At 41.5% G+C, this 25,762-nt stretch overlaps 1 protein-coding gene across 3 annotated transcripts in view; it reads right to left on the bottom strand.

The window, feature by feature from the left end:
- NEDD4L (NEDD4 like E3 ubiquitin protein ligase) overlaps positions 1-25,762 on the bottom strand; it is a 301,007-nt gene that overhangs the window by 133,442 nt on the left and 141,803 nt on the right. For all 3 annotated transcript variants that reach the window (XM_039840690.1, XM_039840700.1, XM_039840708.1), the window contains 3 exons: positions 7,725-7,806; positions 5,154-5,192; positions 2,627-2,680 (listed from right to left, as the gene is read on the bottom strand). In XM_039840690.1, coding sequence (XP_039696624.1) covers positions 2,627-2,680; positions 5,154-5,192; positions 7,725-7,806 — 175 coding nt within the window. The remainder of the gene's footprint in view (positions 1-2,626; positions 2,681-5,153; positions 5,193-7,724; positions 7,807-25,762) is intronic.

Raw genomic sequence — 25,762 nt, forward strand, 5'->3', positions numbered from 1 at the left:
GTGTGTTGATCTCATGCATAGTATGATTGTCAGACATGCAAGTACCAGAGAAAAAGGAGCCAGCTGTAGAAAACATTTTCTCTCCCATGCCAGATAGGAGGGGAAAAAAAACAACTACATCCACCGCCCTCCATCCCCCAAAAGAAAGGAAAATTGAAGAAGGGTGTACATGTGGTTTTTGCCATAAGTTAACTTAAATATCATACAGAAAACAGGCTGCCCAGCGCTGACTGTTTTCCAGTAAAAAGTCAGCAATATTAACACAGTTGGGATACAAACATGGAATCTTGCTATTTTTGCAAAGGGCCAAAAAGGAGCTAAGAAATAAAAGCCCACATTCAAAGAAGTGTCATCAGATTCATAGTAAACTTGGATATATTCTGTGTTTTAAATTTACTATTTTCCATGATCCAGTAACATTAGTTATTTAACAAGGAGGTTTATTTAGGAGGGAGTAAAAAAAATAGGAGGGGAAAATACCAGGCTGCGAAGAGTGACAAAAAATTTATTTTAAAATCTGCAAAGTACGACTTTGTCAACAGCTCTGGAGTCTAGGGTGTGGAATATTAACCCTGTGTTTACATACACCAAAACCTGTTTTCTAAAGGCATGTGTTTTAAATGCCAAAAATGATCTCTATGAGAGAAATGGAAGCTGGTTTGTTTAATGCTAAAACTGCCAAGTACCACTACAGTCACGTATTGTCTTAGCTAGATTAATAGCTAAAGAAGAAAAACCACCAGCAGCATTCATTGCATAGTAACACCACTGCAGGTGGCCTGAGGCAAAGCTAGGCATTAATGTCACAAAACAATTTTTCAGATAGGGTTTATATTCACACAGGATATCTTAGATCTCTGCATTCAAAGCCTTTTTTTGGTTTGGAAGTATAGTTCAGGGCCCATGGCAAGGTCATCTCGACAAGTCATTGTGTTGGATAATGGAAATGTGAAACTCAAATTTTTTTACAGTGAATTTCTCTTAACAGAAGAAAATTAAATAATGAATTAGAACACATCTGACAAGAGGCAATTTTCTCTCAAATCTGACCCTTCCTTCACCTTGAAGAAGTGTTATTACACTCAATAAATGAGAGATAAGGATTAGTCTGTGGCTGCATCTCTATCTCCAGGGACTTATTGTCACTCTGCTGAACACTGCCTAATCCACAGTCTTCCCCGGATGAGAGAGGCGGGTGCTAAGAGCTGCACCCTCAGCAGAATCTCTCATTCAATTAACAAAAAAAATAACTTCATACACACAGGAAAACTGACTTAGTTATGCAGTATGACTAATTATCACCCGAGGTATAAAATATTGAACTCAATGCGAAGCCACCAAGAACCCAAATATATTTTTAATAGAAAAGACGTCAGGATCGTAGGCCAGAATCTACTGGCTAATTTGAAGAATAATACCAAGGACAAGAGATTAAAGACACACCCAACTTTTAAAATCAGGGTGAAAAATCTGGCTATTCATCACCACTGGCCTGAGACTAGGAAAACAGCAGGTTCCACCAGGGCACTATGCCTGACTGATGTGTTTAAATTACATAAGGGCTCTAGACTTCACTTCCCTCAATTGCGAAGACAGGGAATTAAGCGAGTTGTGTTCTAAGGCAAATACTATATTAACCTCACGCTATTCAGAACCTTGGGAGTTTCAGCCGAATCGTGCAGCAAGCAGCATTCATGAGAACATTCACATTAACCAAAAAAATATACAGGAGTTTCAGGGAAAGTAAATTAGACAACAGAGTGCACTAAGTTATACTGCTACTTGAGGGTATCTTAAAAGCTTGCACGTAACATAACAATGTTCATTTTCTGAGTTGGAACACTTGACTTAGGGGTACTTGATGTATACATTCTAGTTACTTAACTGACGAAATGCTTTAAGTGAAATTTGCTTCTGAAATTCCATTTCTAAATCAAAATCTTAGGTTTATCAGTTAGGTGTAGATATATCTATATCTTATCGAGTTATCGATCTCTATATAAAATGTTAGTCTGTATCCGTTTTATGCCTCAAGCATAAAACGGATATCTTTGGTTCTTTAAAGGTACTTTTTACTAATTTCCCTTGAGAAAGTACTACTTTTAAAATATAGCTTAATTTTACCTGCTAAATATAGATTCACTTTTTGCTATCTACTGTTAATTAGATTTTTATTTTCCCAAAAAAAGAATCACCATCAATTAATTCACTGTTGAATAGGTGGCAGCATTGTAGTCTGGCTCATATTTAAAATCACTGAAAGCTTTGTTTTTATGAGTGGTGCCCTCTTTACAGATCTGCCTACCATTCTGTATTTCAGTAGAAGAGCATAAGCATATGCTTTTATTATTAAATCATCCAGGTGTCTTTCACTAATATTAATTATGATAAAAACATGCATATATACAAATAAATTTTCTGTCCTAGCCACACAAAAATATTAATTATGATAAAAACATGCATTTATACAAATAAATTTTCTGTCCTAGCCACACAAAAATAAAGTCTTGGGATGTGGCATATATACTGTCAGAAGTACTACATAAACACTGAATTTTAAAAGATACAGCTCTAAAAATTAATTTTTTAATTAATAAAGCAAAAATGAAAAATGGGACCCACTTACCAATCTGTTTTCATCAAATACTTCAAACAGGAGTCTGTGATTAGATGGGTTTACCTATAGGGACATAAATAGTACTTCAAAAATGGGCAGAAATAATTCAAAGGATAAAACAAGAGACCAAGAATAGAATGACTTATAATGCACCCAATGAACTGTGTAATCAGAACAACTGATCTCTTCTGGAAACCCTGGACCTACTAAATCAAGTTTTCTATCACTGATTTCTATACAGTTCTATGCTAACATGTAGGCACAATAGAAGAAAATGCTTTTTGTTGCTTTTCTAATATAAGAAAGGATAATTCTAAAGAGTTTCTCAATCTTCTCTATAAAAATCATGCTCGTGTCTCTAGACAAAGGCTCGAGCTTCACAAGGTCTATGCCTGAGATCACTTAGGCCTGATAAGTAATAATAGTAATAACAGCAATGATAAAAACAATGAAAACCGTAAAAACAATTTTATGCCTGTATACTTATCTTATTTTTTAGGTGCTACCTTATTAAATATCAAAAACACATGATCTCAAGTGCGACAGCAACTTTATGATATATTAACTATCATTCCAACTTCACAATCAGAGCTGAGACCATGAGGGTAAAGATTCTTGCCGAAGAGACCACAGCTAGTATCCAGGGCAACTGAACCCCAGCCAAGTCTGACCCATTTGTCTCCAGAGCCCATGCTTTGAACCATGAGAGAGAGAAGGAACGGAAAGCTGTCCCCACTTCCCGCAACTGTGGGGTCAATATCAGAGCTACTGGGGTTTCGATGTCTTTCTGCTTCTTTCTGTCTCTTTACCAAAACCTCCCCAAAGTGTCAGGTATCCTCATTCAGACTCAAGTATCATTCTGTGAGTACCAACCACAGGTGAGACATGGTGGTAGGTATTCTTGTTTATATTATTACATGGAAGTCCTGGAAATGGCCCTATCCAGTGAGGGCCTCTCTCTCCTACAGGAGAGATGAGGAACCTGCAGAGAATGGGAGTCTTCGGGGGGCTTTTCTAGAGTCAGAACGGTTGCATGTGGCAGAGCCTGACATGGGACCGAGTATTGTTGGTGAGCCTCGGCTGCTTCACGATGGAGAGTGGAATGAAATGATGTTGGATGATACAGCACAGAGAGTATGACTTCTGCTTCCTGCCCCTTGACCTGCCCTTAGCCTAGTGACAGAGCATGGAGATGGATGGGGAGGTCAGTGTCTACCTAAGCCCTGCGAAGGGCTGTGGCAGGAGCCGGCACACAGCAGACAGTAGGCATTCAAGAAAGACTTATAGGATGAATAAAACAAAGCCCTTAAAAAAAAGCCACGGAAATAGAGTTTACATATGCCTATAGCTAAGATTAGTTGAAAAAAAATTTTGGATGTACTAAAATTTACATAAATGTGACCAAGGTGTTAAACTGAAGGTAGTCTAAGTAATTAGGACTTTTACAAGTGGAAAGCTGTATTTGAGAGGTAACTAAGAGCCAATAACATCTATCTGTCCCCATTAGCCTTCCAGTCCTTCATGAAGTAATTTAAAATACATCTGGAAGAGGCTACATATAGGATCTCATCAAGTATTAGAATATCAATGCCATATTTCAGCCCTGAACATAATAGAAAACAGATGTATATTGTGAACTAAGTTTAGAGCACATAAAATACTATCGTGACTGAAAGGAACAAATCAGGACGAAATTATAATAGGTCTAAATGATAATCCTATTCTTTGGGAATCGACAAGGTCTCATCTGGAGCATTTCTGAAGGTAAAGTACTTTTTAATATCACAGCTATACAGACAATGAAAACATTCAATTTGAAGAGAAAAAATCCTTTTCTTTTTATTAAATAGCTGAGCGGTTTAATATTTCCAAAATTTCAGTACCAAAAAACAAAACCACCACAACCAAAAAAACCAGCAACCACCAGAAAAATTCACTAAATAGTAATCTCCGTTAATTCACTGGATTCAGTCATTTCTATATATAGTTATTCTAGATATTAAGCACAAAAGGTTAAGAAAATTTTACTTAATTCAGTGATATTTACACTCCAGAAGTAATTTTATACTATACAAATACACTCACACTAAATATTTGATTTTCAAAAATTTTCCTTCCTAACTGGAAAATGACTGGTAATTTTTAGGCTTCTTTTTAATCGTGTTGCCTCTGTTGTTTTTCCCTACCTCTAAAATAATTCATAAAGTACATCTCACAGAAATAATTAAGCTACTCTTTTAACTATATTTTACCTTATTTTTTTAAAGAAAAAATTGAGTAGAAAAGCTAAAACTACGATATTTGGATAACTTCCTTTTTACTTCCCTAAAATATACCCAAATGAAACAAGTTCAGATTTTGTTACTACGAGTCACAGTCTGAAAAACTGGGACACATTAGGAGGCTACCCAAACATATTTCATAATAAAAAAATTTCACAATAAAAATTTAATAGCTTTCACTCAGTATGAATCTGTTAAGATAATATATCAATCTAGTTATCAATAACAATTGTTACAAAAAATGAAAAACTTACTCTAAAATAAAATTCTTCATTCCATTTTGGGTTCAGCGTCTGGAAGAGAGATTATCTTGTAATATCTTTTACAGTCTTTGAAATATTAACAGTTACTAGTACAAAGCGGTCCACATATTTGCTTAAACATTTTTTGATTAAGAAAAAGCGAAGAGATTTTCAAAATGGTGATAAAAGAAGCACTTCGTCAATTATTTGAGATTATTCTATAAACTAAACTAGATAGGGAGAGGATGTACTTATGAAACAGATGATTCACAGATAAGAAATCATAAATTGCAAGCTACCAATCACAAGGAATAATGTCAGAGACCTAGAAAGAGCCATTGTTGTGAAAATATAAAGATATACTTCAAGAAATTAACGTTGATATGATTATTCTATCAAGAAGGAAATAAACTTTGTTCATGTCCCTCGACCTGCCACGAATCCATTTTGGAGAGAAATGAAGAAGGTGGTAGAAGAGTGGAAGTGTTCACTATTTACATAAATACTAAAATCCAAAGAACATTTTATAACAACAATATTAATGATCACATCATATAAAAAAGAAAAAAAAAAAAAACCCTGCCAGTTATAAACCAGAAGTGATTATCTTTTTTCCCAAAATAACCAGGTTTAAAAATATTCATCTCCCTACTCTTTGATCTTTCTATCCATTCATCCATCCATTTAACTTCATGTCAATCTCTTTAAATATCTATCGCATAAGGACATGGAAATGATACTTTGTCCTCAGCATAGACAATAGATGGACTGCCAAATGGTCTTCGAAATTAAGAAGAAACAGCTCTATGAAAGAATATATATAAACATATGCATTTGGACATGCATAATACTCTTAAATATCTCTCAAAAAATATGTAAAAATTTGAGACTGAAAAATCATAACCTCATCAATGGCTATGGATATTTTGTCATCAGAATATTTGCCTTTCTCAACCTATTTTATTTCCTTTACTATACTAGTGCAGGAAGACGCAAACAAACAAACAAAAAAATGAACACAACATGCCATAAAAAATAAAAAACACTGAATTCCTACAACGTTGAACTGGCATTTTTTTTAAAAACCCAGCTCTTTCCCCACCCACAACTCAACAGTGAACGCAATCCTAAATAACGGGTTTCATACTTTCAGCTGTGAATGGAGCCTGGACGGTGATGAGGGGATAGGGGGGAAGAGAAACAGAGAAGGGAGGAAGGGAGAGAGGCGCCAGGCAGTCAGAGGGAGGGAGGCAGGGCAGGCCCAGGCCTGCCACGGGCTGCAGCAGTGTGGGAACCAGCTTCACAGAATTGCAGAGGGGAGGAAGCAGAGGACAGGTGAGGGAAGATGACAACGTGAGACCACGAAACTCAGGAAGGGCCAGGCATGCAGCCATGCGGAGAGGGGAGGGGAGGGGAGGACAGGAGCATGAAAGCAGTTCTTAAGCCCCAGCGAGTGCAGCATGGAAATACTAACCAGGAGGCTGGCTGCCGCGCCGCCGGGCAGGGCTGCACCCTCTACCGTGGGGAGGAGGAGGAGGGCCTCCTCTCCGAATTAAAAATAGTGCAATATCCCAAATCACCGACTTCAGTGGCTCTGGTTCTCGGCTCCCTTCCTTCGCATTCGGCAGGCACCAGGTCCCCAGCCTCCTCCCTCCACTGATAACTGAACCAGTGACAGCGCCTAACGCAGCAAACAATGGCCTCCTCCGTCCTTCACAGGCATCCTCCTCACTAATCAAAACACTGGCTCCTGTTTGCAAAACAGATTTTTAATGCCAGGTAGAGGACACACTACAACTGCTGTTCCTTACACAAAATGACCTGGTCACAGAGCCAAGGCATCTGCACAATAGCAGGAGAGCTACCTTTTTCTTTTTTTTTTTTTTAAGCCATCATGATCTCCAGAAAGTGTTTATCACACAGTATTATCTCAACACCTAAAGGTGGTGAGAAAAAAATAGTAGTCCATAAATAATACTGAAGCACAGATAAAGACAGCATGTCTGACAGAAAACAGGCATCTTCAACAAATGCCCCAAATACAGACTAAGTATTATATATATAATTATGGAAACATCTTTAATGAAATCATGTATGAAAAATTTTAAAAAGTAAAACATACACACGCGTAAACATAGCTTTATTATTAATTTTTTATGTGGCTACACAAGTATTTTGCTTCCTTTGGAAATACCTGTTTCAAGTGAAAACACTCCCTTTGTGCCAATCCCCCAAGCTACTCTACTTCATTAAAAGTATATTATTTTAAATTTCTTTATAAAAAATAACAAGCCAACAAATCTTTGTTTTGCTTTGCAGGGGGGAAAAAATGCTACTTTTAAGAATGTTCATTTTAAGAATATTGTTTTCACAATCATTTAACCAAAAGCCAGACCCCATATCTTGGGTTAACACTGAAAAGTTTGATCTATGTTGAATTTATAGATTTAATACTGAGAGATGATTAATATAAAAATATTGCCATCTTAAACTTAAAATATACACTCCTATAGAACCCAAATACATAATTTAATTGGATTAAGTTATGACTTAAATGAAATTTTATTAAGAATAGACACTTACCTTTTTAATTGTTTTTGTCTGTATCAAAGCAAGTTCTCTATTCTCATCCGCTACGTACAATGAAAGTTTCACGTATGGATCACTGTAAGAAAATATTCCAGATTTAATAGTACTATACTTTTCACTTAAAAATTACAAAAAAGAAATTAGCCAAAACCTAACTGAAAATGCAAACTTCAGTTAATAACCCAGCTTATGTAAATTCCACAAACGAACGAAGCAGTAACTTTTTCGACGTGCCTACTAAGTAAATATAGAGAACTTTCTATCAACCAGAAACAATGTTTACTTAAATGCAAAAATATCATAAAACTCATATTCTCACTTTAAAGATAATTTTCCCTATTAGTAATTCAAAGAATCTACCATAATTTTTTCCCTAAACAGATTCCAAGAAAAATTATTAAATGGTGTATGTTCAGATTTAGAAAATCCAGCTAGAAAATTTAGTTTGTCTCATTTATTTTCTGATTTCCACTATGTAGGTAAAAATATTTTTCTTTTAGTCATGGTTAATAGACATTTTTCATAAAGCAAAAACTTTCATCTTACAGATTTAAACAAAAATTTTTAAAAAAAGTCTAGATTAAATTTCGAGTTTCCTGACTACAAATCCCAGAGTTCCTATTATTTCCTTGCGAAACTGAAAACTTTTAGCAAAAAGTGTATCTAAAGGATTACTTAATGTGAACTCTATACTAGAGTATGATAAACCCACGCACATGTGCTAGTATTGGTAACCTGAGATAACTCACATCTAGTCAAACTATCACTATTAGAATTTGGGATCCAGGTTCTTCCATTTCACATTTGAGACCCTGAAAACCAAAGAAGCATTCTTGTGTACTCAATCCCCAAATTTTCACTCATCTATCTATAGCCAATCATTTATTTCTACCCAGTTTGAGAATTATCCTTTAGTGACTAGACCATGACTATTAACACTATTTTGCAACTTTAGGACATTTCCAAAGATCACAGAGCATCGTTAAATGCTTAAGACTATATATTGATCTTTATCTGATACCTCAATAAATATACCATGAGATCATTTAAAAGAAAGGTATGATAAAATTAAAAGTTCAGCACTAACAAGACTATACTCAATATCCAAAAATCAGAAATCAAAAGTCAGTGAAAATATTGTTGGGCGTGTGTGGGTGTGTGTAGGGGAGGTATTTATTACCCACAAAATACATCTTAATGGGAGCTACAACACATCACCTGTATACAAAACAGCAACAGCATTTGCTCAGTTATAGTCTATTCTGAGTATAACTTTCATTTTCAACATTGGGTTTAGAAGGTGCCTTGATTAAAGATCATCTCACCAGATGCACCTTTCCTGGACACCCTCAGCCTTAGAATAAAGAAGAACCAAGAGCCAGACCTAATCTAGGTCCTAAGACCCCAAGAGCACCTTCCTCATCAGAGCCTTGGACCCAGTGACAAAGTAGGAGTCAATTGCTAGGTCGGTGGTGCTCAGACTTCAGCATATCAGAAATGTGGTGATGGTGAGGGCGGGGGGATCTAAAACAGACTGCTGGGCCCCAGCCCCAAAAATCTAGTAAGTTCGGGGTGAGACCCTAGAATTTCCATTTCTGTCAAATTCTCAGTGACGCTGATACGCTTGATCCAGGAATCACCCTCTGAGAACCAGTGTTCTAGATGGTATTTAAAGAGTTTTGGTGGTGGTGGTGGTTTTTTTTTTTTTTTGCTATAGAAACTTTTCTATTTCCAACCACCAAGCTATTGCTAAAAAAAGCTTACGGCCTGTTATCTCATATCGCAAGAGCAGGGTCCTGGTATGCCAGGGAGGCACATGCACGGCACACGCACACGCAGGCCTGCGTTATAGAGAACTCCACAAACTCTGCTGCCTGCTGTCTCTGATTTCGTGACCCCTGGCGATCATGACTGTTGCCAACCACGTAACTGCAACAGAGAGCTAACCATTCACTTTAAAAGAACATCCACATTCTTCTACTCATCATTCGTTTATCTCAGTTTGTATCCCCTAAATAGGTCGCAAAAAGTGACACATGCAGTTGGGGGTTGAGAACGAGGTCTCTGAGTTTGGGACAGTATCTCACAGATGGAACAAGAAAGGCATACCTGGGCACATCCTGAGTGCTCATCCAGGTAGAGGTAGGTACAAGAGTGTCTACATGAAAGATCAACCAAGAAACTCCCTGGAAGAGAATTCAGCGTGAAGGTTTGAGAGGCCAAGGGGTGGGAGCTGGCGAAAGGACAATGGGGTACAAGTTCAAGGGGAGGGAGCACCGAGCACAGGGTCGGCTGGTTAGGAGGCGTAGAGTGTAAATTCAAGGGGAGAGGAGTAGAAGGCACGGGATGGGCTGGTGAAAGGACTGTAAGGTGTACGTTCAAGGGTGGTGGTCAGGAGCACAGCTGCCCAGACTGGTGTCCAGTTCCTCGCCTCCTCCCTTTCTGATGTTACAGCAGTACCATTCACATCAACGAATACATACTGAGTGTGGACTACATGCCGAGGGCTCTGCTAGGAGCGAGACACAAGTGCGAGTGAGCTGGGGAAAGGGGTGGGTAAAAGATTCAATCAACAAAAGTCACCAATGGACATTTATGAAAGGCCCTCCTTAGCCCCGCTGAGCGAAGATGACCGCATTTGTCCATTTCAGCAAGGTAAATGCTGGAGCATAAAGCTGAGATATGGGACAGGGCCCTGGGAATCAGAAAATGAGCAGGAAGATGTCAGAGCAGCCTGAACAGCAATCAATACTACTATAATCTGTTAATCAATTATTAGCACAACTGGCACCAGTGGCACCATTACCACAAGGCTAGCACCCAGTCACCATGAAGCATCCAGTCCACGCCTGGCTCATGCAAGATACTTACAAGCAGTATCTCATTTGATCCTCGCTGCAAGCTTACAGAGTTGGCGTGTTTTTTCAGATGAGAAAATGAGACAGAGAAATCAAGCGCTTGCTTGCCCCAGGTTAAACACTGAGTAGGGGAGATGGGAAGGGAGGGTTACCGGTCTGCCTGCTCCGGACACCGGCTCCCCCAGCGCACGCTTACGGCCTCGCCGAGATACCACACCGCTGACCACCACAGGAAAGTCCAGGGGCAGGAGTTGCTGCTAGAAATCTGTTATTATGACTTAATTTTTATCTTTGCTGTTGTAAGAGGAGGAACGAGATGCCTGAGCTGAGTATCTGCCTTGCGGGGAGGCCACACCTGGAGATCTGATCTTCTCAACATTCCAAGTAACTGGCTATAGGACCCTGACCAAGTCACTGTCCAGGCATGCTGAACCTTAATTTTCGTATCGCCACGATAAAGGGGTCGGGCTGAATCAGTGGTTTTTGAACTGCAGAGCCTTCGTTCTGCGTAACTATCTCAGGATGACTGCAGGCTACCTACCATTCCATCTTAATCTGTTTTATATATCAGGCTTCCATGTTAAATATTTTTTTTGGACTGGATTCTGTAACTTTAAAAAAACATTTTAAAGCCACTGAACTGGATGATCCCTTTGAGTTAGACTATTTTGCATCTGAGAACAATTCAAACTCATTTCTCATCATTCATGAGAACAACAGCCCAACCCATCCTAAGTAAACACAGATCGACTTCCTAAAAATATAGAAAAGCAAGAGAGAGTAAGGCTCTAATCTCTACTCTACCAAGAGGTTTTCTGCAGCAGGGCACAAAGGGGGAGCCCACAGTCTGAGAGTGAGAGACCACCCTTGAGCATCGCTGGGCTGATATTTTCCTATACATGTTACCAGCTTCTAACCAACTTACCTCCGAGGTATCAAAAATATATCAACTAAGCAACAACCAAAACAAAAGTGTGTGGCAGGAGCGAGGAGGGGTCGCCAAGGCTAAGGGACAGCAAACCTCAAATGCCTGCAGGTTGTTTCAAGCCCTGACAGCCTTAATTTCTGAACACATGCTCTGCAGGAGTGGTGAGAGTGGACTTCAGTTCCCAGTGACTTGTCACATGACTCCACACAAGGCCCCTCTGAAGCCGTACGTCTCAGACCTTCAGCACATGACCTGCCTTGGCTAGGTTAGCAAAGTCCTGAGTCAGTGGTTAGTTGTTTGCAACTTACCTCCCTCCTCCTAGACCACCAGAAAATGTAGGAAAGACACAAGCTAAGTAGCTCCGGGGCAGTTACAGAGACAGGGTACAAATACAGGGGCAGAGGGCTCTGGTTTCCACGTTACCCGCCTTCAACACTGCCGGCAGATTTTGTTGTTGTTATCCATTAACACACACTACTTTTGTGATAAACACCACAGGCGGGGCACGGAGGGAAGCAGGCGGGATGAAGACCACCTCGCCCTCCTCTGCCAGTGCTTCTCCATTTGATGCTCTTGACCATTTCCACTGGCGTCTCGAATCTCAGCTTTACCAACTATCAGAGTGACCTTCAGATAGTCACCTAGTCACTCTTCAGACTGCTCACGAATGCAGTGAGAATGACACCTCCTAACTCAGAGGGTCACTGTGAAGACCAGAGAAAATGACATGCTAATATTAGTACCCAGCTCGGCACCAAACACACAGCACAAGTGCTCGACAGATGGTAGCCTCTGTCATTGGGGTTCTGTTCTCCCCCAGCTTGTGAGAATTTTGAGGGTGTCTCTTGCTCCTTCTAATCCCCTACTTCTGCTGTGTTTGGTGACTTGATTTGACACTGATGACCTCATAGTACAGACTGGGTGCCGGCCACCGAGCACCGCACACTTAGTGTTTCCTGCTTCTTCGTGATCCCCGCTGTATGGACGCACCCTGGGGATGTGGATGGAGCTGATCAAACTGGTAACCTCATTTACAGCAACGCTCACCCAAAGTCACTCTTGGCAACTAGTTACTGTCCTAGTGGCTGGTATGCAGTACAATTCAGGGCTGGCATTATCATTACTCTCTAAAAAGCTCGATGTTTTGTGGATTAGAAGAGAAATTCTATTTTGCAAACCTTTTGTTTTCTCTGCACAGCGAAGCTGTTTATCACATTCTTTTCAGCCTTTAAAAGGAGACAAGAAACTGATACTACGGTTCAAACAACATCCTATTTACTGAATGCCTCCCGTAATTCCAGGCAAGGAGACAGGTGTGGGAAATAAAAGATGCTGTCTCTGCCCTCATCTGAATGGGGCACAGAGAAGTAAGGCGATAATGACAGAGTGAACCAAGCGTGTACCTGGGGATGCAGCAGTGGTTCCTGACCTCATGCACGCCACAGTCACCTGAGACCTGGGAATCCTCGTTTATCAAGCATTTCCAGTGATTCCTATGCACTGGTCCATCCGGGCAACCCCTGCCCAAGAGGCGTCTCTGAGGCTGAGATGTGAGGACCAAGAGCAGGTGAGAGCTTTCCAGAGGGAAGAGCATAAGGAAAGGTCCAGTGGCAGGTGGAGGACTTGGGAAGAAAAGGTAAGCTGGGGAGGGAGCCCCAGCTCACACCGCAAGGGGCTTGTATGCCACTGAAGAGCTGGCCGTCACTGCCGAACTCAATCCTAGCTCCCTCTGCAGTCGGATGACTTTGGAAAACTCCTGTTGCCTCTTCATGCCTCAGGTTCACCATCCACGTAACGGGATAACAGCAGTCCTTCCCTTAAAAGGAAGCTGTTCGGAAGATTAAAATTACAATAGTGTCTAAAATTACACAGTGTGAGCACACAATAAATGTTAGCCACTGGTAGCCACCACCACTATCATCATCATGGGATTACTGAAACAGGGAAAACTCATGATCAGACTCATCATAAAGAGATGCAGCAATGGGCAGGGAGATCAGATGGAAGATTTCTGCACCCAAGAGTGAGAAAGGTCTAAACAGAGGTGGTGAGGATCAAAAAGAAAGCTGTACTCGGAAGAAGTGGATGGCCAGACGAATGTGGTGAACAGGTTAGGCAGAGAGATTGGCGTCCATGCCGGCCTGCCACTCTCAGGCCTGGACGACCACTATGAAATGGTACTGGGGCTTTGATCCCTTACTGGACCAGCAACGTCACCCGCAGAAGAGCAGGATGCACCCACAGACAAAGCAGCCCTTACGATTCATACTGAGACTGTGAATTCCCAGGCATTGCTATGGCCTCGCCTTTATAACTAAAGTCCTTTTTACAGAACTCTCTAGATGAATCAGGTCACCACACAAGAGGCCCCGGAATCTCGCTCCATGTCTGTGATGTTACATTCATATATAAGTCTGACAAGGCCTATCCAGTGCTAATGGTCTGTTTTTAGAGAATCCTAATGATTTTGTGTTATTTATACTAGAAATCTCAAAGTTAGAATCGGCCTCCAAATCTCTATCTACATCTATGTTGGAGGGACACAAAGCCTATCCTGAAGGAACTCAGGTTCCTCTGTAGTTCTGAGTATGTAAAGTCCAGAGGAAAAAAATACTTGGGAGATTCAATCTGTTCACTCACAAACAGGATACCTCACCTGCACACAAAAGATTACTTTTGAGGGGGAAAAAAAAAATAGAAGGGTGACATCACCTTATCTTGGATACATGAGACACACCAGAAAGTACAGGAAATCAATGGCTAGAAGACAGGTCCTATTACCTGGAATGTAATCTTAAGGAATCCTAACATGCCTAGATGCTCAACGAAAATACACAAGGACTTGCTCTCTCATGAGAAGTCACCAAGAGACCTTGGTCAAAAATCTTATTCATTCTCAACACGGAGCTCAGAGCTGAAAATTCTGTTTCCCCTCTCTGGGTCTCTCTCTAATAGACTGTAGGACTACGACCTGCACTGACCTCAACTAGGTTCAAAGAATGCGGAGACTGGTCTCATTCCAGCTTCATCACCATTAAGCAAAAACAGCGCAGATGGGGTCATTTCTCTGCAAGAGGTGAAAATAAGACTTTCTGGATTTGTCCACTGCTCATCCTCCTGGGACACACTGACCAAGGACAGTTAGTCCTGATACATCATTAATGGGGTGATGCGTGACCCTTTCCATCTGACGCACTGAAGTTCTGTGACAAACAAGAATCTATAAAGGCTAGGCCTTTTGCAATGATTATTTACCTGTTTTTATCAGACTAGTCTTTGCTGAGATCCACATATTTTAAAGGAGGCAAGGCAGTGAGGAGGGGTGGGGGAGAAGGCAGAGTTGCCTGCAGTGGGCAAAGGACATTCAGACTGCAGCCAGGTTGCAATGACACTGCCTTGACCACCAGCTAGAAAGGCGTCCTTCCAATATATAGAACAACAATGAGAAAAGTCTTCATTTTCAACCATTTTTCCTCCTTAGGGAGCAACCACAACCTGAAGAAAGCAATAATTTTTTCCTGTAAAATGAAGTTGCTCAATACTCTACCGGGACAGCCTGTATAAGGATCACTCATGTCTGTGATTCCAGTTTGCAAAGAGCAGAGGGCGAATGTAGCATGTCACATAGCACCACATGCCAAATTCATCTTGACTACCTGATGTATTTGACACACTGAGACTTAGCTCACCCAAGAGAAAGTTTCGTTGCAAAACCTGGTTTGTAGGTGTCCTCGTGCTTTTCCACTTTCACTATTATAGTCAGTGGTACATGAATTACTGATAAAGAAATAACGCAAAATACAAAATAAGGAAAAAATTGCCCAAATAACATGAGAGAAGAAATAAAAACACGTGAATATAATGCAACCATATCGAGACTGAAGCTTTCATCTAACAAACTATCAAAGATACAAAGAAGTTAACACTTTCTAAAGAGAAGCAGACATTTTAATATTCTGCCACTGGAAAGAAATTATTACAGATTTTCTGAGAAGCAATATGGCGGGAGGTATCAAAAACACCCAAAGAGATGATGCCTTTGATTCAACAAATCTATTTCTAAAAATTAATCCCAAGGAAATAATCAGAGACGCTGGCAAATATTTATTGCAACAGATACTCATTACAGCATCATACATAATAAGAAAAAATTAGAAGCAACCTTCTAGTCTAATAGAGAAATGATTAAATAAATTACAGTATAATCATGGGCTAGAGTATTTATAAAACATTAAAATCATGTTTTCAAAGAATATTTTTAATGAGAGAAAATAATCATGGTTTAAAAATTAGGAAATAAGTAGATCTAAAATGTGACTAATTCTATATATATATGAAAGTACTGAGAAAAACATAGCTAAAGTTAATAGTTGTTCTCTCTAAATGGTAACTTAAGGAATTATGTTTATTTCCTTCTTTATGGTTATTCTTTCTAAAATTCCTATTGGTGAGCAAGTTCTACTTTTATAAATACAAAAAATTCAAATACCAATAATAGCTACACATATGCTTCAACTATAATACGCTCTTTGATCAGACACTGAACCCTGTAATTTCGTGACTAGTCTATACCACAATAACGAACCCAAAAGAGCTTCCCATACTTTTTATACCCAGAAAACTGCTTTAAATGAATGATTACTGAACATCTGTGAAAGAATACGCATGTACATTCCAGCCTGAATGGCATTCTACACTGAAAGGCATGAAGTATACTCTGAAATATATCACTTGTCACCAATACTGACAACGAGTTAGTCACTCCTGAATGCGTACGATCCTTCAATAAATAGAACAAAGCAACGGGTCAATTTATAGACAAATCATTCTTATGTTGGTCTGAAGCAGGTAAAAGAAGCATTAAAACTTTACAGTTTAGGCATATTCTATAAAGCTGCTGAAAAAAACACACTTTTGGATACTTTAGTTATGCTTTTGTTGTTTGGAGCAACGAGCAGTTTGCTCTCATCCTGAAGCCTTCTCATTCACTCCTGTCTTCAAATCTCTAGTTAGGACCAACTCTCTCCTTGTTCCTTGCCACCTATATCTGGTCACTCGGCGGTCCAATTGTGGGTCATAGTTGCAGGGGGTATATTGTGTGGACAACTTTTCTCTAAAGTATTTGTATATTCACTTACCAAACGCTCCACAGAACTAATCCCTGCCTGCAGAAGTGTTAGCAGTTGGTAAATGTTTATGTAAATTGTTTCACACAGAGGGTAATGAATTTCTAGAACTCCAAAGAAGGAAAATAGACAGAAGTTCCAAGAGGCAGTATAGGCAGAAATTTTATGGACAGGTAAACATGTTCACACAGATACAGAAATGGCTATCAAGTTAGAGGGCAATATATATGGCCCTCGCATTTAACCACCCGAGGGGAGACTCATATTGTCTCTAGTATTTTCCTTCTGGCTCCCGCTAATAAGAGAATCCTGGGCTGGTTGACCAGAGGTTTGAGTCTTATAGAGTCCTATATGATGGTGGGACCTAAATGCTGAAAAGTTCTTTGAAAACCATACAGTCCTATTCTACTATTTAAGTAATATTTTATACTCTAGCAGAAATAGAAAGGGAATTTGCTTAATCTATTAACTATCCAGCTAGAGGAAGCAATCTATGCTGGGCACATGCAAAGTCATCTACATAAGAAGTTTTGTGTCACAGAGAATACTAATCCTATGAAAAATTATGCAGTTCATGAGATTAATCATGAAACATTCTAATATTCCCATCAGTGCCCTGACCCTGTCTCAAGATGGCCCCTTCGCAAAGCAGCCTACGCCTCTTTTTCCGGATACCGCTCACTTGGCAGTATCTGGACCCTGATGGCATTTGCCCACAGTCATGATTAACTGGAACAATTCAGAACAATTCAAATCAGCTCAGTCCACCGGTTTGCTCTGACTTGACTCTGGTGGGATGCTGACACCTGCTCATCAACTCCCTTCATGGTTAGGAAAGAAAAGTCAACCCGACTTGAACTTCATAAAACAAAAATGCAAAAAGATACCTTCCTAACTGCTTAACTGTATCTCACTGTTTATAAGTTATCTCCCTCTACCCCTAATTTATAAAGTCAGTAGCCTTAAAAAACAGAGACACAAACACAGAATTTCACTAAAGTCACCAAGATGGGAGAAGACGTCCAAAGTCATCACTTTCCTGTAACACTGAAGTCAATTCCTTGGCTACTTCTACCTGTGCCCTTTCTAACTGAAAAGAAATACCACTGGTCAATCGGAGGGACTTTGAACTTGATGCCAAAGGAGAATCAACACCGAACTGTGCTGAACTAGAAAAGAAGGCCAATTCTAAGGCAGGGAACTAGTCGGGGAATTCAGCCTTCATTAACGAAACAGAGAGGAAAAGCTGTGTTTAATTAACTCTGGAAGAGTCGTCAGTTCCCAGAGCACAGCCTGTGCTTGACTTTGGCTGTCACTGCACTCTCCGGGTTGCTAGAACTAAAGGTGGCACACGGAGGTCATCGGTGGCCCCTGGCATCGCAGAGGTGGACACTGCTGAGACCCCCGTGTGCTGGGTGGTCAGGAACAAAGGTCTAGCAGAGGGAGACACCATGCAGATTACTGAACCACCACCATCATGCTGAGAGCAGCCTCATGGGGCCAATTTTGGGGGGCAGACAGGGTAAGGGGTGGAGAGAAGAGGGAATCGAAGGACGGTTATGCACACCGCTAAACATCGCCTATGCACATGAAAATACCGACCTCTCTGCCCTGGAGTGTTTACCGTGTGCCAAGCACTGTCCTAAGCACTTTCTGTACAATCCTTCTTCTGATATACATAGGAACATTCTAGACCTCTCAGGGGTGGGAGTGGCCGTGGTGCCAGAAGTGCCTCAAGGGTGGGAGTGGCTGTGGTGCCAGAAGTGCCTCAGGGGCTAACCCCAAACCCAGTCCAGTTCTCTCTGCAAGAAGCTGTCTTCTTCTCACAGGCAGGTTCTGAGAGAAGGGATTCCTCCCTTACGTGGAGTTGGCGTGACATTTGACAGCTTCTAAAGTCTGAAGAGGCAGCCCCACGAGTGACACAACACCAGGAAAGCCATGAGGCAAAGGTCCTGAACTTGGTGCTGGTCTGAACACAGAGAAAGAACAGAATAGCTCGTCTTGAACTGTTCCCTGTGATATGGGCTAAATCACATCCCGTCAAAAAGACATGTTGCAGCCCTAACGCCAGAGCCTCAGACTGTGACCTTGTTAGGAAACAGGCCCTTTACAGAGGTAACCAAGTTAAAATAAGGTCATTAAGGCGGGCCCTAATCCAGCGTGACCGTGTCCTTATAAGAGAGGAAATGTAGACACAGAGACAGTTATGCACACGGGAAGATGATGTAAGGACACAGAGGGAGAAGGTGGCCGTGGGACTGGACAGACACCTCTACAAGCCAAGGGAGGCCAAGGATTGTGGGCAACCACCAGAAGGGAGAAGAGGCAAGGAAGGAGTTTACCCAGGGCCCTCAGAGAGACCATAGGCTCAATGACACCCTGATTTCAGACTTCCAGCCTCTAGTACTGAGACTGTAAATTCCAAGTTTCTAGCCCCATGGGTTGTGGTACTTTATTACTACAGCCCCAGGAAGCTAACACCCCTCTCAGAAGCCTTTGGGGCCAAATGTGTTATGGGACTCTTTTTTCTCAGATGATTCTGAGTATTCCAATTATTGCATGACATTCCCAGTAGGGGTGGGGGCAGCTCCCATAACCGAATGTTCACATGTGTGCGTCGATATGTATGAATAGTTATATTAAGTGTTCTAGTAAAACCAGAAATACTCTCAAGTTAGTTCAGGTCACGTTTCGCTATCCAACAAGTTTTGTACAAACCTACAAAAATGCTTTCAGTTTCCAGGGCTTTCTGATTTTTCAAACTGCAGGTAAGGGATTATGGAGCTGTACTAAATTGCATTTAAAATGCGTTTCCTCCTCAGGCCACCCTGCCAACCACATTCAGACTGCTCTCAAAAACACAAAGAACCGCCTGTGAAATCCTAGAATTCCTCAGGGAAACCAAGTGTCCTCTCAACTCTCGGAAAAATAATCTGCAAAATAATACTTTTTTTTACTTTTATCTTCAAAGCTATGAAACATGCAAATAAACCACGAGACACTTGACCTACTCATTATGCTGAACTCTGTACAATATCATCACAAGACTTCTTAAAATTGAACTTTAAAAAAGGCAAAAACAGTTACGGTTCACTGTAGAATCACAAGGAGAAAAAACTAGGATAGGAAGAGGGCCAGATTATGACAATGGCCCATCCCAACACTAATGAGAAGATGAGCTGTAGAGCACACTTTTTTTCCCCCAGTTGTACAGATACATACATGGTAGGCACTCACATTTGGATTTCCTGGACCTATAGATCATCAAGAAGAAAGAGTGGTTGTAGAAGAAATGAAGCCTTCATCGGCATTAAAAATCTTGGTTGACCTGTTCCTGAGGTTAACCGAGAACAAACACCAGAGCCTCCTACCACATCTCAAAAGCTGAATGCACATTGGAGAGTCTTCCTTGTGTTCAGATTTTTTTTAATATCCTCCCTTAAGTTATCGTGTTCGATGAGACTAAATATGCAAGGACTTCTAAAGAGATCCTAGGATGGGTTCTATTTATTAGTAGGCATTGTACCTATCCAAACCACACCCTACCTCATAAGAGTGTGTGAGCATTAAGGTTTATGCTACTATATGAGTTTGTTTTATGGATAAATAGGTTTCTCCTTGTCCCTCCGACCCTGAAGAAGAAAGGGTTCAAGAATCATGGGGCAAGAGCACACAGGATCGATTAAGAAAATTTATACAGAATAAAACGCACCTTTGCCATAAGAACTATGATGATCAGGGCTCTACTACACTTAAACAGAACACAGGATCCTTGCTTGCTGTTGCCCTAAGCTTATGAATTTCTATTAGACCTAAGGGCAGAATCCAATTAAACCACTTGTCAGTAACAGCTGCATCTGTTTGGTTCCCAAAATATGCCAACCTATTACCTTCAAAGTTTTCAGCCCTTGTACCCCTGGTGCATGCTCACTTATTGGTGAGTCTTTATGTTTTCTCCTCTCACGCCTATGGAAATTCTAGGTCCTTCTAGGCTCCAGGCGGGCAGCACGTCCTCCTCTTCCCAGAACAAACCAAACCACCCTGTAATAACCAGCCTCTCTACGCTGCATTCCTACAGTCATGACTGTTTAGACTACTCCTCTGCCACTGACTCATGTGCCTTTCTGCATTATTTGCCCTGTTTCAAGTGTGCAAATCTTAATTCTCTTAAATTAGCTGCAAGTCACTTAAAGGTCACTCTGTATGCCTTAGCTAACTAGTCCAGTCTGCATTTTCCATAGCACCGTGCACAGAATGAACCCTCAATAACTATTTCCTGGATGCCTGGCTTCTACCCCCTCACTATGACACGGCAGCTTCCTCCAGGGTCACCCATTTGGAACACTGCCTTGCTCAATTTGCCGAAACACAGAAATCTTGGTTTATCTCCTACCTGATAATTATCCACTAGATATTTTCCACGTCCATTTCATTTTCTTCAACTTGCTTCACTTTCTTCGCTTTTCCATAAAGCCATTTCCTAGAGTGTCCTGAATTATAAACTCAAATATACTCACGGAATAATATTGCCTGATGTTCAAAACTAACATCTTGAGCCACTTTTGATTAAGTAAAGGCAAAACTTTTAACAACTGACCTATGGAATTGATATACTCTTGTGTGAGAAACTTAATATTCAGATCAAAAGGACACAAGAAATATTAACATTTGAGGACTAACTTTGGGAGAAAAATAACACAACAATTAAAGAAACCTGGATTCGACTGTTGATAATCACTTATAAACTAGAAAGGAGGTTCATGTTACATAGTAGATCACTAGGGAGGGGGAAGGTAGATAGGGATCAAAGGGGTCAAGTATTTGGTGATGGAGGGAAATCTAACTATGTGTGTTCACAATGCCATATATATATGACATACTGTTGAACTGTACACTTGAAACTTAACTGGATTTTGTTGATCCATTTTTAATAAAAAAAAAGGTAAATATCTTAGTGATAAAATAATCACTAGCTCACGATGCACCATTATAAATTTTTATTCCATTTGCATAAATTCTCAGTGTCACTTTTCATGTTTTTGTAGTGTGTTACTGATTTTTTTCCCAACCCTGAAAAGGCTTCCTTTCAAAATAAAGATGTGTAAGCCTCAATATAGATGTGAATTTTCACACATCAAACAAATTCTTAAACGGCCCTTAATAAAAGCAGACGATTGAGAAAACATTCATTGTAATTATTCTCGATTTTTTGTGTAGCTGACATGGATTGAGATACCGCTAAACAGCAATCAAAATTATATCAAATATAAGCCACTTGTGGACGTAGCAGGTGTCGCCACAAAGTGAGATAAGTTCTCTCCTCATTAAGTCATTGGGGCGGCGGGGGGAGGGGAGGATGTTTTCAATTACCCCAAGCAAGATGAACGTGCATGTCCCTATACTGCAGGAATAATATTCAGTAACTATACTGAAAAGGCAGTCTGAGCCTTCAGGAAGTATGCCTGCTTGCAGCCTACCTTGTAACTGAACAAACACAAAACCCGACTCAGACACTGGTGGCCTAAATGCGAGAAATGGTATGTTTAGGGACTACTGTGCATTCCAGCCAAATGCCACTTACAAACTGCTAATTAGACTTACACTCCACATATTCTATAGTCTATAATTTTGAGGACCTCAGGCTTGAGCACAGGCAAACAAATAAAGGAACCTTATGGCCACCCCGAGCTCAGTGATTAAGCACCTCGTGGCTGAATTTCGCTGCAAGCTCCAATCTCCTGTATTCCATATCTTGTTAATGCAGCCAGATATTAACTCAGTCATCCAAGCCACACACATGGGAATCACCTACTCTTAGTTGGTTCTTGTAACCTCAAAGATCAAGTCCAGACTATTGTGGCATACACGGTATGTCCGGCTCTGGCCCCTACCTGCCCCTCCGATGTTGCCTTCCATAGGCCTCACACATTTATTTAAGCAAGAGGGACAAAGTAGTTCTCTGACATGCCATGCTTTTTCCTCTGCCAGAAATGCCTTGCCCCCACCTTGCCTGCACAAGACCTTCACTCAACCTCAAAGACCAGCTCAACCGTCTGAGAAGACTTCCTAATCCCCAAGTCCCACTCCCGTTGGCAGAAGCCTATCAATATAGCAATTGTTCATTTACGTATCCAGTTCTGCAACAGATCTGGAAGCTTCTTCTGAACAGAACCATGTCCTGGTCACTTTTGTACATGACAGTCCAGTCACACAGTACGTCTGCAACAAGTTAACTGCTTTACAGGGTACCGGGAAGGCCGAAGGGCAGGTTAGGCTTGTGGGGCGTGGGGGTGCGGTGGGCGGGGTAAATCTCCAGCTCTGTGGTAAATACCGCAAAATATCCCCGCCCGAACATGGAACACATGTGCGGAGCAATGGCCATCTCTCATCTTTTGAAGTACAGGACTGCTAAAACAGGAGCAAATCGAGTGGAAATACACCAGCCTCGGGTGTAATCTCTTGGTTATTTTTCTCACATCATGACTGAAACAAAGGAAGCCAATAGCAATGGAGAAGAAGCCGAAAGCAAAGGATAATCTGCTCCAAGGGCACCGAACAAGAGGCAATTAACAAAGGATTAAGGCCAAGTCAAACCACAGTGGCACATGGAACTGCGGCATGTTGAATGCTGAGAACCAGAGTGGCAATTAGGAAGGAAAAACCCACCATGGGTAGGACTTTGGCTATGTCGATGAGTGGCTTGTAGGGAGCTTCACAGAGCCATTCCCCATGGGGGCGCAGACCTCTCTGTGTAACAGAAGCCAGGGCTCAACTCCGACCTTTGCGAAAGCATGTAAGAAAGTCTGGCAGTTCGACTCTCCTCTCAAAGGAGTCATGAAGATGAGAGCCACCCAGCCAATTCCGTTCTACTAATGTGTAAAGGTGGGGCCCGGTGCCCTACAGACTACTCACCTCGAAGCACTGACAAGTCAGAAGAAACCTCAGCCACCAACTGAGCCAAGGCAGGATCGCGAAGACCACGCAAGACCAAGCAAGACCACGCGGAGGCTCCCTTCAGACCCGGGAGGGCTCCGGTGTCTGCCTCCCTCTGCCATGGCTTCAGTCAGCAAATGTGCACCGAGCACCTACTACGTCTCAGGCGCTGGTCTAGGCACCTGAGATACGCCAGGGAAGAAAACACCTAAGACTCCCTACCCCTGTGGAGTTGATACTCCAGCACGGGCAGAGAGGTGGCAAACAACACACATCAGGACAGTGTTAGAAGACTAATACTAAAGACGAAAAACACCGCAGGCAAACAGGACTGACGCTGGCAGGTGGAGGGAGGTGTGAGATGTACTTTTAACGGGATGGTTGGGCACCTTTCTGAAACAGGGATTTTGAACAACTTGAAATGTGGAATCATTAACTGGGGGCGGGGGAGACCCTCAGATGAATGTAAGTTGCACATTTGACAAAGACAGGGTTTTTTCCTTCTGTTTAGGCTGCCTTGGTTTACTCGATTCAGGGTAAGACACCAACGTAATTGAGGGCATGTACTCTGCAGTACGACACACCCAGGTGTGTTTTCTAGTTCTGCCACCTGCAACTGGAAATTATCAGATGTCATGATCTCTATCAGCTCATCTCATCCAACGGAGGCCTCCCTACCCTTTAGCACCTGGTGAGCTGCTGTTGTCTTCAGCAGTGACATTAGACCACGAGATGCCCCAAGGGCTCTCTCCCCCCTCCCCAGAGCAGCACAGGAACTCATGGCTGTGGTGACATCAGAAACTCACAACACAATACCATATTCTCAGGGATGCTGGGTTAAGAAGTTCGGGAAGTGTGTCTGGACTACATCTCGTAAATGCCCTGCTTTGCATGTGTTCACATTCACCCCTCCCACTCAATATTTATCTTACAGTTTCAAAACAGTAACAGTAGACAAGCTTCAGTTCCACAGGTTGCTATAATAAATCTCAACTTGAAAAAAAAAAAAGAAAAATGAGAGTTCGAATATTGGAGGTCACATAACTTAACGCAGCTCTATCTGGCAAATGACAAAGCTTGTCATGTCATCAGTAGAACCACAAGTTCAACCCTTTCTCTATCTAGGCTGTCACAGGGCAAAATAATTCATTCATTCTGAGGCTACTCCACAGACGTGGATGCTCCTAGTTTCCAATATTGCCTATATGAAACGACACGTAAACGTGTCTAATGAGTGGAAATATTTTTCTCCAGGAAGTATCTTCTTTTTGCTCTAAGATTAATGATCATTCTAAGCACAATTATTCATAGCTTTCTATAGGAAGGACGTTACAAAGGATTTTTTAAAGCAAGTTTTCTAACCACTATCTTAGTGTCTGCCACAACTTCCAAACAAACCCAAACCAGGCATTCTGGAAAATGTTAGGAGCTACGATACAGAAGAAAAAAAGCGTGCCCACCCATGCAGCTGCCATTCCCGTCTCCTGCTTTCATTACAGCCCCTCACACTGCCTCCAAGTACAGTATCTGTTCACTTGGTTATTACCAGTCTCCACCCACCAGGCTGCAGGTAGGGAGGCAGGTGACCACAGATGGCTCTGCAGCCCGACGGCCTGGGCACTGGCCTTCCCAGCACCTAGATCCCGGGTGGCCCCTGAAGCGCTCAGTGCATACCTGGTGAATAACTGAGTTTCACCTCAAGGTTAGAGGTCACTTAGACTCTAACTGGTACACTCTCAGTTTGGGAGCTCCCAACTTGCTATTTTGTTCTCTGTTCACACTTCTCCCCTCCCTGAAAAAAAAAAAAAAAAAGCAGAGCTTAATATTGACGTGCACAAGCACAACAAAAGGCGAATTTAATTACAATGCAGGTAGCACCTAGGGTTAGGCAATGGCAGGAGGCTGCAGAGGCCTCCAGCTCGGTGCAGGTGAAGAGGCTCCGGCACTCCCTGCCCAGACAGGGCCTGTGCTGCTGAATCTCACTGCTGAGTTTGCGGTCTCGTCCCTAAACTGGTTATTGCTAAACTAAGATGCTGACTTTGTCATCAAAGCTTTCCATCCTGTGTCATGCTCAAAATCGAATTTTAATGGCAATACCCCTACAGAAGGATGATGCGTGATCTCTTGGGACTTACAGTTCCACGCAGGTGACGGGGCCCTCATTCTGTCTTTTCTCTCTCTCTCTCT

Source organism: Pteropus medius, unplaced genomic scaffold, assembly GCF_902729225.1.
Source record: "Pteropus medius unplaced genomic scaffold, Ma_sr-lr_union100, whole genome shotgun sequence".
Lineage (NCBI taxonomy): Eukaryota > Metazoa > Chordata > Mammalia > Chiroptera > Pteropodidae > Pteropus > Pteropus medius.